The sequence below is a fragment of the Alligator mississippiensis genome, chromosome 1 (assembly GCF_030867095.1).
Source record: "Alligator mississippiensis isolate rAllMis1 chromosome 1, rAllMis1, whole genome shotgun sequence".
Taxonomy (NCBI): Eukaryota; Metazoa; Chordata; order Crocodylia; family Alligatoridae; genus Alligator; species Alligator mississippiensis.
The window spans coordinates 426,924,477-426,942,915 of NC_081824.1; the positions used below are offsets into that span (position 1 = coordinate 426,924,477).

General features: G+C 43.1%; 1 protein-coding gene across 4 annotated transcripts in view; it reads right to left on the reverse strand.

Annotated features, from left to right (window-relative positions):
* The window catches only part of MTUS2 (microtubule associated scaffold protein 2), a 575,297-nt gene that overhangs the window by 144,025 nt on the left and 412,833 nt on the right, over positions 1 to 18,439 (reverse strand). For all 4 annotated transcript variants that reach the window (XM_019497359.2, XM_019497357.2, XM_059719702.1 and 1 more), the window contains one exon: positions 364 to 525. In XM_019497359.2, coding sequence (XP_019352904.1) covers positions 364 to 525 — 162 coding nt within the window. The remainder of the gene's footprint in view (positions 1 to 363; positions 526 to 18,439) is intronic.

Here is an 18,439-nt window from a genome sequence, read left to right on the forward strand (position 1 = left end):
GAATGCAGTGTTGTCAACCTTGAAAGTAGCTCTAACAATGTATTCTCTTCTAAAAGGACCCTCTAAACTAATGTCATGCTTTCAGAAGTCTGTTTTCTGCCATGACATGGACAGCCAGGAGCACTAAATGCCTTGAACTCCAGACATTCTTAACAGTTTGCAAAATGAACATAGACCTGGGTCTTTGACTGTGCTTCAAACAGACCATGGCAAACAGAATCAAATTCAGATCTGTTTTGGTAATGTGCCCAAGGATCACATGAAAATTAACTGTGTAAGCAATACAGCAGCGTGGCAATAATATTTGTAAGTTACTTGACTAATGCAGATGGTTACTCTTGAATGCAGACTTGAAAAACTTACCAGCAGGTGCTGTGGCAGTTTTTGGCGCTGGAAGTAAACTCCTGCGGGGAGTTGCTGTGCTGCTCAATCCCTGCAGTGTAGCTCTACTGGTCCCCTTGGGGATGTCTTTAGATGGCGCAGCTGCCTTAGGAGTAGCTTGCTCTTCATTTCCAAAGCTTGAACCTGCAGGAGGTCAAAACTACACTAATTATAAGCTCATAAAAAATGTATGCAAACTATAGTCTCTGCACTAAATTCATGTTTGCAATTATAATCTCTAATAAAAGCATATTTTCCCCCTAACTCAGTTGGGCTCCATTACACAGATTTTTTCCTAGTGCAACTGGGAGCTCCCAATAACCCACTCTGATATCAAACTTTTCCCACCTAAGTCTTAGCTGCTGATCTGGCCTGAATCTGATAACACTTAAGGCAAGATTGAGAGAGGCACATGAGGCACCTGAAATGGTATTTATTTAATTTTAGATGTTTAAATCAGAAAAAGCAGGAGATCCCTGCTCCAGCAGCTCCAAAGTGGATTAGGTGCCTACATTAATTAATTTACAGAGTCTCATCCATGCACAGAAATGCCCCACTCTGAGCAGTGGGTGCCACCTGCCTGTCATGATTTAGATATGAGGAAAAGCAGTGCCTAAATTCTGCCTGGGTCTCCCAAGGGTCCTGACTGGTTGGGTGCGCCTTGAGTACCATGACCTCACATCAGTAGCGTTGAATCAAGCACGAAGCAAAGCAACTATAATCACTTTATTTAAAAAATACAGGGAGAGGTGAGGCAGTTGTGGTGTGGCTGCCCATCTCTAATTGTTAGAGCACTTGCCGAGAAAAAGGGGAGCCCTGGGCACTAGTCCCTCCTCAGCCTGAAATGGTTCAAACCAGGAGTGACCAACCCCCAGGCCACAGTCTAGGTCAGGCTCCTGCTGCTGTCGTTCAGCCCACCGTGCTCCCCACAGGTCCAACAATTTGATGGCAGGGGACTGTGGCACTGCTCTGCTGCCAAATTTCCAGATACATGGGGTACCCTACAAACCAGATAGTATAGCCTTGCATGATGATTTGAGTGTGAAGGGTGGTACAGAGCCAAATTCCAGTGCTGTAGGGTGGTGAAGAGCCTGATCTCAGCATGGCCTGCTGGGCCAAAAGTATGGCCACCACTAGTTCAGACCAACACCTAAGACTGGGGAGACCTGGGTTCTGGTCATCACTCTCAGAATTATGCTGGATGTCCAGGGATCTAGCCCTCACACAGACTCTTCTATAGCTTGATGATTATGGCACTCATAGGAAGCTGAAGAAGACCTAGAGACCAGTTCTCAGCCTTGCAGGGTGAGTTCTCTAACCTAGATTACTATCCGAAATCTGGGCAGAAGTAGCCTCCCCCTTCCATAGGAATTTAAGAAGAGTGAGCCTTACACATATAGACATTTATCCTAAGAGGATGAATCTGAACTCGAGAGAGAGGCAGGAACTCAGATACACCCCTGGCTCAGCATTTCCTATTGACTATGTGTAGACAGCTCTCTGCTCAATGTGCTGTTTGGAAGTGCTTAGCTCTCCTTATTTACTATATAGAAAACATAGTTGCCAGACTCCATTTCCTTGCATCCTTGCCATAGCGGGCCATAGGGGTCCAGGCTTTATCTTCCAGTCATTACAACACCTCAGGTATCTTTAAGAATCTCACCTTGAGTTTTTATTGCTGTTGTAGGAATTATCCTGGTAGTAAACACAACACCTAGTAATCAGTGTTTGTAGGATCTGACTGTCGGGCAAGACATGAGCTCCCTGACCCAGTAATAGTTTATTGCGATCAATTCTTCTGATCAGATATACAAAAATTTGAATAATATGAAAAGAAAAAATCTGCCTTAATCAGCACATCTATTTCAATCCTGTTCTCATGCTAAATCTAAGGTTTCCAAGGTTTCTATTTTATGCTGACCTTTTTCAAAACCCTTTATATCTTCACTTGCTTTTCTGAATTTGCCACCTAAAAAATTATCCTATCCTATGCTCCTTGCAGTTATAAGGAAATCAATTTCTCCCTACATATAAAAAAGCCAAGTTGATGTGTCTTCTTATCTATTCAACAGAAAACCTAAGTGGAGTGAGAGATTACAGCATGTTTGGACTTAAACAGATGCAGGAGGATGAAGATTTTGCTTGAAAAATGAGCACAGACAGTGTTGAGAAGTATATAGAATTCCACAGAAAGACTGTGATTTTTATTTTCATTATTTTAAAGAGATAGAAATACAATGCTATTTAGGCACTGCCTGCAGGGAAATGATAACATTATTAAAATAACTGGCACAGCAAACTCTTCAGGTTTTTTTTTAAAGAGTTAAGCTTCTTAACCATGCATCTGAAGGGAGGCATTTTTTGCCTTTCTTTCTGAAAATCTAAGAGTCTTTTATATTAAGGTGAAAGTTTTAAAAAGAAAAGCACCTTTTCTGGTTAAAGAGCCTTGCAGGCTGCTGTCTCTTTAAGGCAGCTTGCGTGCAGGTCTTAATGTAAAGCATTGTGCATAAAGTCTACATGGGTTTCTACAACTACATTTGACCTTTACTCAAATAATAAGCTATATGAAAAATTCAAACAATTTACTGTGCTCTGAGTGGAAGCAGAAAACCACAAGCATGTATCATTCTAACACTGCTCCGCACAGAATACCCCCTGAAACATTATATGGTTGTTTTGTTTCAGAATTACCAGAATTTATCATGGGCTTTAAAAGATTATACACTGAATTCTGTACTAACAAACCTCCACTGCTTTCAGTAGAGTTACACCAGCAAAAAACCCCTGGTCCTATCTGTGTAATCTGTATTGCAATGCTGCCTGTTAAAATCTTTCTTGGATGCTAGGGATATTTTATAGAGCATGTGCTCATTTAAATTCATTAGCAACATGCTGCTCAAATTATTTACTGTTCTTTGAAATGTGCTCACTTAGCTACTATGGACAGCATACTTACAGTCAAGGAAAAAAGGGATTTTAGCTATTTGTTTAAAGCTGAAATTATAGGAGTAGTTGCCTTCAAGAGGAAATATTGCTTATTATTTACGGAAAAATACAGTTCAAATATCTCTATATTGAAGCCTCATATGCCTATCTTTTATTCTCTTAGGTAAAATTTATTATACAGAGAACATTTCATTTTAGCAATCTGGCTAGCTTCCAGCATGGAAGCAGTTCTTCTGTTTGAAGTACGAGGTGTCAAGGGAAGTTATATAATCTCTTTTGAGAGATATCTTGCATTACAAAAAAGAATCTTTTCAAGTTTTTTAGTATGAAGTGCAGTTGGCAACAAATACCCTTGCCCTTTGAAACACAGCAGAAGCAGTCCAGTAATTAAAGAATGATTATCAGCTGAATGGCAAGCTAAAATGCGACCTGATCATAGATCAAGTATTTGCAAATACCCAGGATGTGCTGAATGCCAGTGGACACATCCTATCATATATCCTGTGCATAGATAACAGAAGAAAAAAGGAACAATCCTTTCAGAAAGAGTGTTTTCAAAATAATATTTCCTATTCATCTTTTTGTAAGCTATGGAAAGGTTGAAAGAACATTAGGTCAAATATCAATGTTTATGAATACAAGAGATGCCAAACCAAGACTAATGCTAAACTTAAGACAATCCACCTCATCTTGCAGTTCTCCCAGGCATCTAGCATGAAGTGTGAGTACATCAAGATGTACTCCTCCTTAATAACTATATGTAAATGTGTACATTTCCAGCGCCGCTCCTACTGACAACACTGAAGCAAAGTCAGGCCTCCATTGCTACAGTCACTTAAAGCAGAAGGACTAGTGGTCCAACTTGCTGTGCACTCATGCACACAGTTCCAATATTCTAAAGCAGAGATTAAATGAAAAGTGAGAAAAACCTCATTCCTCACCTCCTCAGAGGAAAATAATACTTCTATTTTAATTCCATTCAGTTACTTATTCGTCTCTCAGGAAAATTACTGAAACTTGCTGACTTATCAATGACAATGTTCAGTCAATCATGAGATGGAGCTTTCACTTGCTGCCTACAGTGAGTGACTCAATAGTATTTGCTCTTCAAATCTGGATATTCCTTGGTGTAAAGAAACACCAAGATGTTCAGTGAATGAAGAACACAGTCCATATGAGCACAGTAGTATGACCTCTGTTTTCCCCCATCCCTCTTGACTATTTTTGCCCTCAGTTGTTCTTCCAGGTGTAAAACTGAGATTCTGATTTCTGCTGTGAAGCACCCAGTATATCTTTTGGTCACTCCTCAGTAAATAAATAAATAAATAAAGTGGTATCTTTAATTGCATATTAGAACACCAGACATGCCTTTCAGGAAGAGTCTACGTACCAAAAGACTGCTGGGGCCAACAGTCTCTAGCTGCATTTATATCAACTCCTTCCTACAAGTCACTGATACCTAAGAAATTCTAATTCCCCTTCTATGGAAAAACACATAGAAGACAAACAGTTTTCTATAATTTCATGAGCCATTTAGGGAGTCAAAGGTATCCCCTTCCCCACCCTTCAAATGAAATCAGGACCAAAATCCCATGGATTTCCAGCTAAATACACAGATTCACTATCTGTCTCTGCACTTCAGTCTTCTATTGGTAATGTGGTAGTACAGTTAGCAAACTAATTTGATTTCTGATTGCCTACACAAGCAACGAGAATTTTTGTTATATACCAGAAGTTCCTTTTTTATTAATTTTAGGGCTGTCAACTAATCACAGTTAACACATGTGATAACACATTAATTGGTTCTTGCATTAATTTTTTTAACATGTTAATCGTGGTTTTGGAGCCTGTGCCTGGGCTTCACTCTGCCACTGCCAGGCCACCCAGTGGGGCAGCAGTGGCAGTGCAGAGGACCGCAGGGCAGCCCAGGCGCAGGCTCTGGATAGCTGCAGCAGGAGGAGGGAGTGTGTGTACGCAGACACGGACTCACACAAGCAGCCACAGCCTGCATGCTGAGAAGTGCCACACTGGTAAGTCTGTGGAGGGGGAAGGGCAGGGGGAGAGGGAAGGGTTGCGGGGTGCAGATTGAGGGTCCCATGGCAAGGGAGGGACTGGGGCAGGGCCACAGGCAGGCACTGGGGTGAATGGGGCCCTGGGGCCAGGGTGAGTCATGGGACGGACTGCAGGCAGCTTGTCCAGGGGCACAGAGGTGTGGGGGGCAGCTCCCTGCTGCTGTGTGCACCCCCAGGAAGGCACGGGGGGGCATGTGCCCCTTGGACTTGTGCATGTGGTGGAGGCAGGCTGCCTGCTGCGGGCTGGGGCTCTGTGTCCTGCTGCCTTTGCCCTGGGAGCCGTGCAGGCAGGGGACGTGGCTCAGCTAGCATGTGGCTCCCAGGACAAAGACAGCAGGGTGCAAAGCCCCAGCCTGCAGTGGGTAGCCTACCTCCACTCCGTGCAATCAGGGCCTTGCATGCCTCCCCCAGGGGTGTGTGCAGCGGTGGGGAGCCACGCCCTCCCCCATGCCCCGCAGCTCTGTCTCACGACCCACCCTGCCCCAGGGCCCCATCCACCCCACTCCCTCCCTCACCACTGTGGTCTCAATCTGTTCCTCCTGCCCTTCCCTCTCCCTCTTCACCTCCCCCTCCACAGACTTACCTGCTAGGAGCTGTATATGTGTGTGTGCATGTGTGTGTATGTGTGTGTCTGCCCGCCCTTCACTCCCAAGCCACAGCCCCCCAGCCCTACTGCTGCCCCTCACTCTTGACCCACAGTACCCCGCATCCTGCCAGGGCATGCAGGGATGCCCCCCTCCCGTCCCCTTGCCCTGGGCTCCAAAACCCACATCCCCCCTCCACAGCACCCAGCACCTTCACAAATTTCACCCCCACCCACAACCAAAGTACCTACATAATTTTGCATAATTTTGCGATTTTCTGTGCATAATTTTGAGTTTTTAGCTGTGCAATTAAAATCACAATTAATCAAAACTAATTTTTTAAATCATGCTATCAAATGTTTTCATTGTTTGGCAGTCCTAATTAATTTCTTACAAAATAAAAGTGAAACTATGTAAAATACCATGTTCCATCTGATTCTAAAACCAAAAAAGTCTGGGGTTTTTAAGAATTCTTCTGTTTAACCTCAAAGAAATGTCACTATTTTGCTAGAGGTACAAGGATCAACAGAGTTAATTTCTGGAACTGTAAGCAATGCAGGCCTTCAAAACTGACACAGTATTTTTCATGCGAAACTGGCCAATCGTGAGTCAACTGTAACATAGCAACCATTTTCACTATCAACATTTCTTAGTGTAGTAAAGATTCTACCAGAGAACTTGGGCAAGACTTGTCAAGAAAGCCTGTCTCCAGTGATAGTTTGAACTTTTTGTTTTACTGATAAATAAAACATGAAAAGATACAAGGACACAAGGAGCCAGGCTGATTCTATAGCTCAGTGTCTCATGAGCTGATACGTGAAGCTTCTTAAACAGAAGCGAGTTTCCAGCTCTCCACAGCAGGTCAAGCATTAACTGTTTGGCAGTGAATTTGGAATTGTTAGTCACGTACTGCAGCTGTATTCAGGCTGGGAACATTGGTAATGTACTTGCACCATGAATGTGCGGTATAGCTTGCACATACACCCACAACTGTAGCAAAGACCTTTCTGTATTAAAGATCTTCAGAGACCACTTGATGCCAATCTTAAAGACAATGTAAGCACATCTAGTAGTTACAAGCAGCCTACCATATAACAATAAACAGTAATGATTTTTACCAGACTATGTTTTAAGGGCTCACTGTTTTGCTGGCAAAAATCGTAGCCGGTACATTCATGCACCTGTGTTTGTACCTGGGTACAGGCTAGTTCATTTAAATCCATTTGCAGATCCACACAGGTAGATGACTAAGGCTATGGACGTGTTACATTTGTGGTGTTGCAAACACCCTTATAGCTCTACAAATGAGCATTCACATGTTGACATTATTTGTAGTGCTACAAAATTGGCAGATCAGCCACAAAAATGTTCCTGTTTCAAAGAGGAAATTCTCAGTAGTGATAGATTTTATAGCACTACATACAATATGTGGACAGTTATACACAGAGCTACAGGCCCCATAGCATCCCACAGTCCTCTACTCTACATTTATCCCCAACCAAAGAGGGTGGTAGGGAGAACAGCTAGCCCCCTGACAGCATACCCAGCCACAGAAGGTTCTTGGGGAGCCTTGCTGGGACCCTGCTGACACATTCAATTTAAGATGCAGTGGAAACCAGCCCAGAAATGTTATACTTATTTTGTGAAATATTTTTGTAGCTGGTTTCCTATTTTGTTGAGCTAACAATTTCCTGAACATGGGACAGGGTTGCTCTTAATCACACCATAAATAGTATACTCAGGTCTTCAGTGTAATGTCTGCCAGGAACCTTAGAAGCAACTTTGTAGTGCTCCAGCCAGAGAGTTTTCCATGTGTGCATACCTCTACAGCACTCTATTGTTGAAGCACTACAAATTAATGTATGCCCATAACCTAAGACAGCAGAGGCCACCCTTTTTTGCTGGCATATCACAAATTAGCACTAAACCCTCCCTGAGTGCCACTCCAGTTCCTTTCCCTTGCCCAATCTGTTGCTCAGCTTTCTGCTCCCTGACCAAGCTACTGTTCTGCTTTCTGCCCTGTGCTCCCTTCCTGATCTGATGATCTGTTTTCTGCTGCCTGCCACCATGCTGCCTCCTTTTCCCCAATTTGCCATATGCCACAGTCAGAAGTTGTCCAAGCCACTCAATGGCTTCTGTGCTGCAGGTTATTCAGTGTGGCCCTAGGGGACCTAAACTGGTCCCTGGCACCTGCAGGTAATTAACTGGAATAAAAATGGTGGTTAGCATTGGAAGATTTAGACCTTTTTACCAATGGAATCTATGCCTAAAGTTTTCATGCCCCATAAACACAATATCCTTTTGAGCCTACTTCACAAGGAAAAATTGTCAAACAGCGCCTATGGAGAAATGCACTCAAACAGCATGACTCAGACCATTTAGACAATGTCAGATATCAACAAAAGCTGACACTGGGAGCAATACTTTTTACCCAGTAAATGCAAATCCTGGAAACAAAATAATATTTAAAAATTAAGGGCAATACTGTATCTTACAGGAGAAAACTAGTGCTCTGGGTAATCGTCTGATCAGGAAAATCCCTACACCACTGTGAATAATCAAGTGACATTTAAAACAAACATTTCATTAGCTTTGAATACTTCTTAACACTCTAATTATTACACTTTCTTTACTTCTGATTTTTACCATATAATTTGGCCATCAGTTTGTATATATTAATGACAAGCTGCATAACCTAGCAGTTAATTTTCATATTTCACTGATTTAGCAGTATTTTGAAGTTCAGCATTGCATACTTGGGCAATAATGTCACACAGCTTAATTATTGATCCATACAACTCCTTTTACAGTTGCATATTTTACCATTTGAACTGAAACCATATTATTGATCAAGCTTCATGAGGTCACCACATACTAGTAGACAGGGATTCCTATACTGTTACTAAGTTACCATACTGTGGCAGAGAATCAATCAAACTAATTCAATGTTTTGTTTTTGCTATACTTGGTATCCCACAGAAAGGTAGGAATCTCATAATGCACCAAGCCTACTAATTGTAGGAGAGTACTGGTGATTTCTTTTCAATCCAGGATAAGGTCCGTGCATACAGGGAGAAGTATAGGATTAATATTTATAGCATTTTCAACTTCACTAGCTGACCTAAAAATAATCTTGTTGCTACAGTATGTTATTTGACTTTGAGGCATATTATTTTTGTCAGATTAAACTGGCATATTGTATCAATGGTTTGGCATAATTTAATTGCTGTAGTGTGTATTTTTATAATACTGATAGGCCAGAATTTTACAAAGAGCTTGACACAGAAAACTGAAGCCTGTCTTTCATAAGAATTGCTTTTCTGTTTAGGCACCAAAATAAGTCACTACATTTTCAAAAACTTCTCAGTGTATGATGTTATTGGGATATTGAATACCCTGGAAAACCTGACCTTTTTAAAGGGAGTCAACTTATTTTTGAAAATCTGACCCCACTTATGGGCACTGAACACGTAAGAACCTGAGTTGTCCCACCCTCATTCACAAAATACATTATAAGTTATTCAGAAAAGTTTGGTAGGGTTCTAAGTAAGTGAAGTGCGACACAAGAACAGAAATCGGTGGTAGAAAGGTAAACATTTATATTCTATGTGACTAGATGTATAACCTTTGGCTTTCCCAACATGAAAGATATTGACCAAAGAGAGACAAGGAGAAACAATTTTCTTATGAATCTAATCTTGTAAGATAAGTGGCCTTTGGGAGCTGTGGGCAAAACCAGCCTGGTTCTGGTCCAATTCATGCTGGGCTTTGGTGGCTTCTACTGGTGGGGGACTTTGCCCATGCCTACGCTGGGGCCAGATACCTGGGAACTGTGCCCATACTGCAACCTGTGGAACAGATGCAGATGCAGCTTCTAGCCCCATAGCTCCAATGTAGTCCCTTGCTGCCAAAACACTGTTGAAGTCCTCCAGTAATGTGGGATGGATCCATTGACCCCATGGACCAGATTCAGCCTACAGGCCATATGTTGCTGATCCCTGCTGTAAGACAGTTTAGGTGGATGGACCTCAGTGCCTGCACCAACCAACAGTCCTTATGCAGGACTGTAGTAGCCTTTCTACAGCAGTCAGGTACTACAGTGATAAGAGTGGTAGAAGCAGACAGATATTAATCAGTACAGCTCTATACAAGAGGTTTGAGTCTAAGCTTCCTGATCTACACCCACAAAAGTTTCTGAGGGAAATTAATTCTTGAAATTCAATTTCAATTTTTTTTGGCTGGTGTCCATCACCAATGTCCTCTTTACATACCTGGCAGCAAAAATGCAGCTTGTGCTAAAGCACCATCTTGCACTGATACTATATTTTATTGAGATCACCTTACCAATTAAATGGCATATTTCTGTAGACACAATTTTTGATAGATTAATTTTACACCTGAGTTGAGCCACATGCTACCACTACTGAAATGATACAAACTTCACTGGTCACAGAGAAATAGTGAAATTTCTATGTATACTCATGGAAGATTTGCCTACTTGCTGGCTGCACAGCAACTTGGGTTATATAATGCATTTAATTTTAACCTGTGAAATATTACAGACTTCACTGATCAAGGCGAAGATTTTATTACAAAGTAAAATGTCTATGTGCCTTGGTGGCAGATTTGCATAAAACTTGCTGATTGTATAGCTGCTTGACTTATACTGTGCAGTTCATCTGAGCTTCTTTACATAACTGGCAAATCAAAGCCACATCCCGCATTCCTAAAAGCAACCTAATACTTTACTGGTCAGTCATAACACTTGTCAGGAGAGTTTTAAAATTCAAATGGCATCCTTTACAGAATGCACATGCATTTTTTTAAATGGGCCTGGTTTTTAAAAGGTACTAAGAATTCACCTCTGGCCTCTTTGCAATATCTCAAACTGAGCAGCTGAAAACCTTGAGGCACTCGAAATGACTAGTCACTTTTGAAAAACTTGCTTTGCTTAATGCGTGCCTTATGGTCAAAGTGACAGAGAGCACCCTCAAGTTGTTATTACCGTGGTGAAGTATGATGTAGTATGAAAAAAAAAGCACTGGGAATGGATGGTGGGAATTTTTTTTTTTTAACTGAGAAGAAAGAAGAGTAGTTACTATACATATTTGGGGGCAAATGTATAAGGATTTCAGACAGTAGATGAAAGTGTACTGATTTGCATATTGTACAGGCACTGAAATCAATAATCTGTTGTGAAAGTATATACTGTATTTACTCAAATCCAAGACAAGGTTTTTTTCTCCATTCAACATATAGGGAAAAAAAGCCCTTGTATTGGATTTGAGTAAAAGGGACAGGAGGGTAGGTGGTTGCTATGGCTCAAACTCAGGCCTCGAGTGTGAGTTGGGTCCAGAGTCCAAGCTGCAGAAGTCACCTGCCCCTTCTGCCTTGTGTAGCCTCTGACTTCCTGCCTTCCCTCAACAACCTCTGCCCTTTCCTCTCTCCCCTACCCTCGCCCTGCTGCTTACTGTCAGGCATGGCTCCACTCCCTCCCAGGCACCGAGCACATGGAAGCTCCGGCCCTGGCCACAGCAGCTCCGGTCCCAGGATGCTGATGAACGCTCAGGCAGAGGCCAGGACTTCCATGTGCTACATGCCTGGAAAGGAATGGAGACAGAGCTAGAACAATGCCTGACAGTAAGTAACTAGGGGGAGGGCAGGGCACAGAGGCTGTGGAAAGGAGCAGAAGCTGTGGGGAGCAGGGGAGACAGAGGCTGCAGAAAGGGGCAGAGGCAGCAGAGGCTGCAAAGGGAGGCAGGAGGGCAGGCAGCAGGGACACAGGCCCAGGCACTATGTGGGGAGGGGGGCAGGCTGCATGGTGGACAAGCTGGGGGGAGCAAGAGGACTGCCTGCCCCCACACCCAGCCACATGCTCCCTCACATACCTCCCTGCTGCAGCAGTAAAGGGATGAACTTAAGATGACCTCCTGATAGTTAGAATCTATACATGGAAAATTGTAAGCAATTTGTGATTTTTCTATATATATAATCTAATTACTGGGGGGTCATCTTAAATTCAGAGTTGTGTTAGACTTGGATAGATATGGTAAAATACTCATAAACATGGTCATTATAGTCTGATATTCATGTGCACCTGTATGACATTTGAGAGCTCTGATTGACTGTAAAATGTTGCAATGTTATAAGAATGATATATTCATATTGTCCGAAAGTATATTTAGAGAGAAAATACCAGTTGTATCAAAATTACCAAATCAAGAAATCTTATCCTAGATTATTTTTCAATCAAGTTCAATCATTACTACTTAATAATATGAAGTATTAATAAAGTGTGACTTATTTAAAAGTACTCCATACACATCGCCGTACAGTGACATTGCTACGTATCTTTGGAAGTACTAAAGCATGGCACAGTAACTGCCCGTACTGCGCCATGCATGCAATACACAGATTTTGCCACTATGTTGTCGTAGCGGAGCATTAAAATGGAGGAACGTGCTGCTTCAGTGACATAGCTGCCGATCACATGTAGACCCACATAATCACTACATCATCATAGCATGCCATATGGAGACATAGCATGTAGGGCGACGTGTAGATTGCAGCCCATGTTGTCTTAATTCTGTTTCCATTGAAGTAAATTGAAGCTTTATTATTTTACTGGTAACCTCAATGGAAGAAGAATCAGACCAGTGTAAGCACTTTGCTTCCCAATATACTAAAGAAATAATGCGTTCTCTTTAGCAGAGAGCAATATTTTTATTTTAGACCCTATTAGGCAGATGTTACAAGACTTGAGCTTCTGTGGTGCAGAAGAGTAAACGAGCACAGATTCAGAGCTAGATCTTCAGCTTTGTTATGTCTGCTTGCCAAACAACTATTATGCCAACCTGGTGAGCTGGTGCAGGATCCCTCTTATCTATGGGTTTTCATGGGCAATAGAACTATCATAGTTACCTCAAACATACGAGATATTTCCTGGCCAAGGCATCTCTATACCCCGGGGATCCCAAGACAAGCCTGAAGACTTGTCTCTTCTCTATTAGTGCAAAAAGGATAACACCTCCCCACACAAACCATCATGGCAGAACTACAACAACACTGCTCCAACGTGGAAGATTCCAACATCTGTCACTTTAAAACAGAAAATTCAAAACATGAAGAAAAAAGAAGTCAGTCTAAAGAGCAACATCCACTTCCCAAGCTTACAAAGAAAAAGAACATCACCTCTAGAGGATTTGCAGTGCACAACTCTGTAACAAGCACACACAACTAACTTTGCTAATCACTATGCAGGAGCACTTAGAAAAACAGAGAAACCATCTCCTTTACCTAATATCCTCCAACAGAGGTCTACTGAAACAAGAAATCTTCACATTCTCCAGTACACAGAAGGAAAAAAAATTAAACCTAGAATAAACCTTTAACTATTATGTAGTAAGCTACAGGCTGCTACCAAATAAAACTGTGATGGCAGCCATCCAACACCAGAAGTGGAATCCCCTAATGGAAATCATCAGTCCAGAAATGAACCAGGAAAATGCCCACCCACCAGAAGTGCACTACTTAATACCCCAACATTAACAACATATATAAACTAAGCTTCTACCCAGAGAAACAATTTGACAATATTAAGGAATTAGAACATTTTTAAAAAGAATTCTTCCACAACCAAAAGAAGAACAGTAGCAACCTTCCCAGTGTTCTTCCCAACTGCAAGAACAATGGTACAGACCCTAGTAGACAAAACCACACTTTGTAGTACCACACTACTGACTATTTAGGAAAGAAATCAACAATGAAATTCTCAACATACATAGCTACTGCCATAACCTCTCCTCCTCAGACAGAAAAAGCACACAGTCGCTAAGATCCAACGAGTAAATAGCGATAAAACCAGTAGACAAAAGGGGGGTGATAACTAATCCTAAATCATGAGGGCTACCTCAGTCAGAATGACAGACTATTCTATGACACCACCTAATACAAGTAACTCAGAGAAGACCGTACAGTGGTATTAAGCTTTGAACTCGAAAATACCATCAAACCCCATCCCTGGCAACTCTTAGAAAAACTAAATGATCTACTTGCCTCATTCTCCCATGTTAGGAATATTCTATGTGATCCCCAAGATACAGAAACAAGGAAGCCCTGATAGATTCATAAGCAGGGACCACAGTAATTCAGGCTCTGGTGGGGGGAAAAGCAGACTCCCTGCAGGCTTGCAGGAGACAATTTCAGGTATTTTTCAGGGCAGGCTCTCCCATGCCTCTGATTGGCTGAGGGAGCCTGCCGTGGAGCTGGTTACCACTGAACAGCAGCACACAGGCTGTTCTTCAGCTGTTTTGCCACTATTTGTATGAAGAGGTCCTACAGGAAACTGCTTCACTCGATCTATAGCAGAAACTTCTTTTGCTATGTGGGGCATCTTCACACTGCTCTTGCTCATCTTTCAGCTTGCACTGTGCAAAATGGTGAAATCATAGAATCCCAGAAATGTAGGGTTGGAAGTGATCTAGTCCAACCCCCTGCTCAAACCAAGACCAGCCCCAATTATATCATTCCAGCCAAGGCTTTGCTTAGCTGCCTGGATGTGGGGTGAATGGGGTTCCATGCTGGAGCTCTGAGCAATCATACGGCTCTTTTACATAAAGTGCAACTCCTCCTCCTCTTCTCCCCTGCCTGTCCTTCCTGAACAGTGTGTACCCATCCATGACAGTGCTCCAGTCATGTGAGCTCCAACCAAGTCTGTTATTCCAATCCTGTCATAGTGCCATGACTGTGCAAGGACTTCCAATTCTTCCTGCTTGTTTCCCAGGCTGTGTGCATTTTGATTGCCCTGATTTCTAAGGACGTATGAGAGCAGCTCCCCTGTTGCCTCCTCCTACTTGCTTTTCCTCCTGGTCTCCCACTTCCCCACTTACCTCAGGGCTTTGGTCTCCATCCCCCGACGAACCTAATTTAAAGCCCTCCTCACTAGGTTAGCATGCCTGTCTGTGAAGACTCTCTTTCTTCTCTTCGTCACTCAAAAGACCAAATTTGCTCCAAGACACGATAGACTTTCTCCACACACTCCACAACATAAACCAAAGCCCCAAGAATATCACCCTAGCAGCCATGGATGTCACAGGCCTTAGTACCAACATTCCCCATCATGGAGGCATCACAATCTTGCTTAAATACTTATAAGACCATAACTGATATCCAGATTTCCAACCCTACTAAAATGAACTACTTCATCCTCACACCAAAGAAGTTTACCTTCAATAACAGACCTATGTTGGTCCAGTAAAAGATATTATTTACCTTTACAAACCAAGGGACTCCTGACTGTCAGAATGGCTGCTTGGGGCTGTAAGCAGCCAGGCAAATGTTAGAGCAGCTTTAAAGAAGTGTGTTTTAATAACTTTCAAATTTCAGACCATGAGCAGTGTAATAATGTCATATGCCAACAACGTTAGTGGCTGCCATTCTTACATTCTGGGTAGGATTCTAAGTTTCAACACTCAAATTTCTGCAAATACTGGTATCCTAACATGACTTAAACTCATGACCATCTGTTACAATGGCCTTCTGCCTGCTCCTATGGTTGGCATCCCAGTTTTACAGGACACAGGCACCAAAGAAAGATAGGATTAGAAGTGACATCTGTTATACAAGAAACTCCTCCCAAAGGCAAGAAATGCCAAATTAGAGCCACATGCTTCATTATGTGGAATCGCATCTGTTGATACTCATGGGCATTGTATCATCAACAAATGCCTTTTCCTGGTATCACTCTTTCTCATTTGCTTCTATATTGGCTCAATATGCCACAGTTGGAAAAGGTAGCCTGCCAGAGGAGTTAACTAAATTCTATCATCTTTTTGTGATGGGTGTTGGCTCCTTCAGCTCACCACACTAACAGAGGTCAAGCAGCACCTCAGAAACTGCCAGCATCTAATGTCCTGTAATGTCTAGTCCCACCTCTGCCTGCAGGTCCTAGAGTGATGTTGATTATGTTACAACTTACAACCTCCTTCCCATATGCATGCAGGTTTCTATTTTTTTTCAACATTCTTCTGAAGCACTGAACATTGACTGCAGTGCACTGAACCTCCTAATAGTACTCAAAAACCTCTCAGGTACTTGTTGGTGGGTCTTGTTCACATCCTCAGAGGCAAATGGATAACCAGATATGGGGTCAGGAAAGGATTTTACCCCAGCTCAGACTGGCAAGGACTGATGTTTTATTATAATTGTTGCTGTTGTTGTTATTATTGACTATCTCTAACGTGGGACACATTTTCTTCCTCATCTGTTCCCACCTTACCCATGGATGAGGTACTGGTGGCACCCTTGCCTCCCCTCCTCTTTACCTTTGGCACTCTGAAATTTTTATACACATTGTAGTTTTCCTTCCTCCCACCACAAAATAACTTGGAAGATCTCAGAGGGCAACAGTGAATCTTTAGACACTGACTGGACCAAAGTCTTAGTAAAATAGAGGATGGAAAGCCAGATAGTATTGCATATTGAAAGCAGCAATAAAACAATCTTTCTTCACATCTGCATAACAATGTATGATCATACACGGCAGACAGAGTCTGGTTTACCATTTCCTGCTGACATGGCAGTTTTGTTACAAGCTGTTTGTCATGATTTTGTCATCTGTATTTGAGAGCCTCGTTAATTCTAGGTGTGTACCATCTGATGAAGTAGGCTATAGCTTATGAAAGTTCATGTCTGGCTAAAGAGTTAGTCTATAACAGTGTTGTTCAATTTCTGGCCTGTGGGGCTGTCATCTGGCCCACAGGGCACCCCAGGGGTCTGGAAATTTGGCAGTGGAGGAACAGTGGCAGCATTAATTGCCATGGCTTCCATGGAACTGTAGGGAGTCTTTGGACCAGATGACAGCTAACCACCTCTCTAGGAATATAGTAAAGCTTTTGAAACAGAGGATAACAACAATCAGAGTCACTACTGAAAAACCCTCTCTCAAAATCCCCTAAGGGACCATGACCCAAAGGGAAGGGGAGTTCAGGAAGAGTGGTTGATCCTCAAGGGAGCGATCCTTGATGCACAAACTAATGCCATTCCGTCTCAAAGGAAAGGCAGCAAAAGAGCACAGCAGCCCCCTGGCTCTCTAGGGAACTGGTGGACCTCCCGCTGCTAAAAAGAAAGACCTACAAAGGATGGAGGACGGGATCCACCTCCACGGAGGAATATTCCGCAATGGTCCGGACCTGCTGGGAGCGGACAAGGAAAGCCAAGGCTGCGACTGAACTCCAACTAGCTACAAGTATCAATGATAATAAAAAGTCCTTTTTTAGATACATGGGGAGCTGGAGAAAAAGCAAGGGCAACATTGGACCCCTGGTAAACCCGAAGGGACAACTGACAACCGACGCCCAGGAAAAAGCCAACCTACTGGATAGGTATTTTGTGTAGGATTTTCATCAGTCCTATGGGTTGCCCCTGCCCCTTAGGACAGGGAGGCCCAGATAAGGGAGATTCCTTGCCCTACATCAATGCTAACCTCATGAAGGAACACCTTGGGAGGCTGGACACCTTCAAGTCAGCCGGCCCTGACGGTTTACACCCCAGGGTACTCAAGGAGCTGGCAAGCATCATAGCTCAGCCCCTGGTATGGATCTTTGAGAGTTCCTGGTGCTCTGGTGAAGTGCCCAAAGATTGGAAGAAGGCCAATGTAGTGCCTATATCCAAGAAAGGGAGGAAAGTGGATCCAGCAAACTACAGGCCCATCAGCCTGACCTCTATCCCGGGGAAGGTCTTAGAAAAAAATCAACAAAGAGGCCATTCTCAATGGGCTGGCCGACAACTCCATCCTGAGGGATAGCCAGCACGGGTATGTTGCAGGTAGGTCTTGCTTGACCAATTTCATTTCCTTTTATGACCAGGTAACCTATCACCTGAACAAGGGAGAGCAGATTGATGTATATCTTGACTTCAAAAAAGCCTTTGATCTGGTATCCCATGATCACCTCTTGACAAAACTGGCCAACTGCAGCCTCGGGTCCAACACGATCCGCTGGCTGGGGAATTGGCTCTGTGGTCAGACCCAGAGGGTGGTGGTTGATGGAAGTCAATCATCGTGGTGCCCTGTGACCAGTGGGGTCCCCCAAGGCTCTGTCCTTGGGCCTATATTGTTCAACATCTTCATTAATGATGTGGACATTGGAGTCAGAAGCGGACTGGCCAAGTTCGCCGATGATACTAAACTCTGGGGTAAAGCATCCACACCTGAGGACAGGAGGGTGATCCAGGCTGACATGGACAGGCTCAGGAAATGGGCGGATGAGAACCTGATGGTGTGTAACACCGAAAAAATGCAAGGTTCTCCACCTCGGGAGGAAAAACCTGTAGTATCCTTATAAGCTCAGCACTGCTACGTTGGTTAGCACTACAGATGAAAGGGACTTGGGAGTCATGATCGACCGCAAGATGAACATGAGCCTTCAATGCGATGCTGCGGCTAGTAAAGCGACCAAA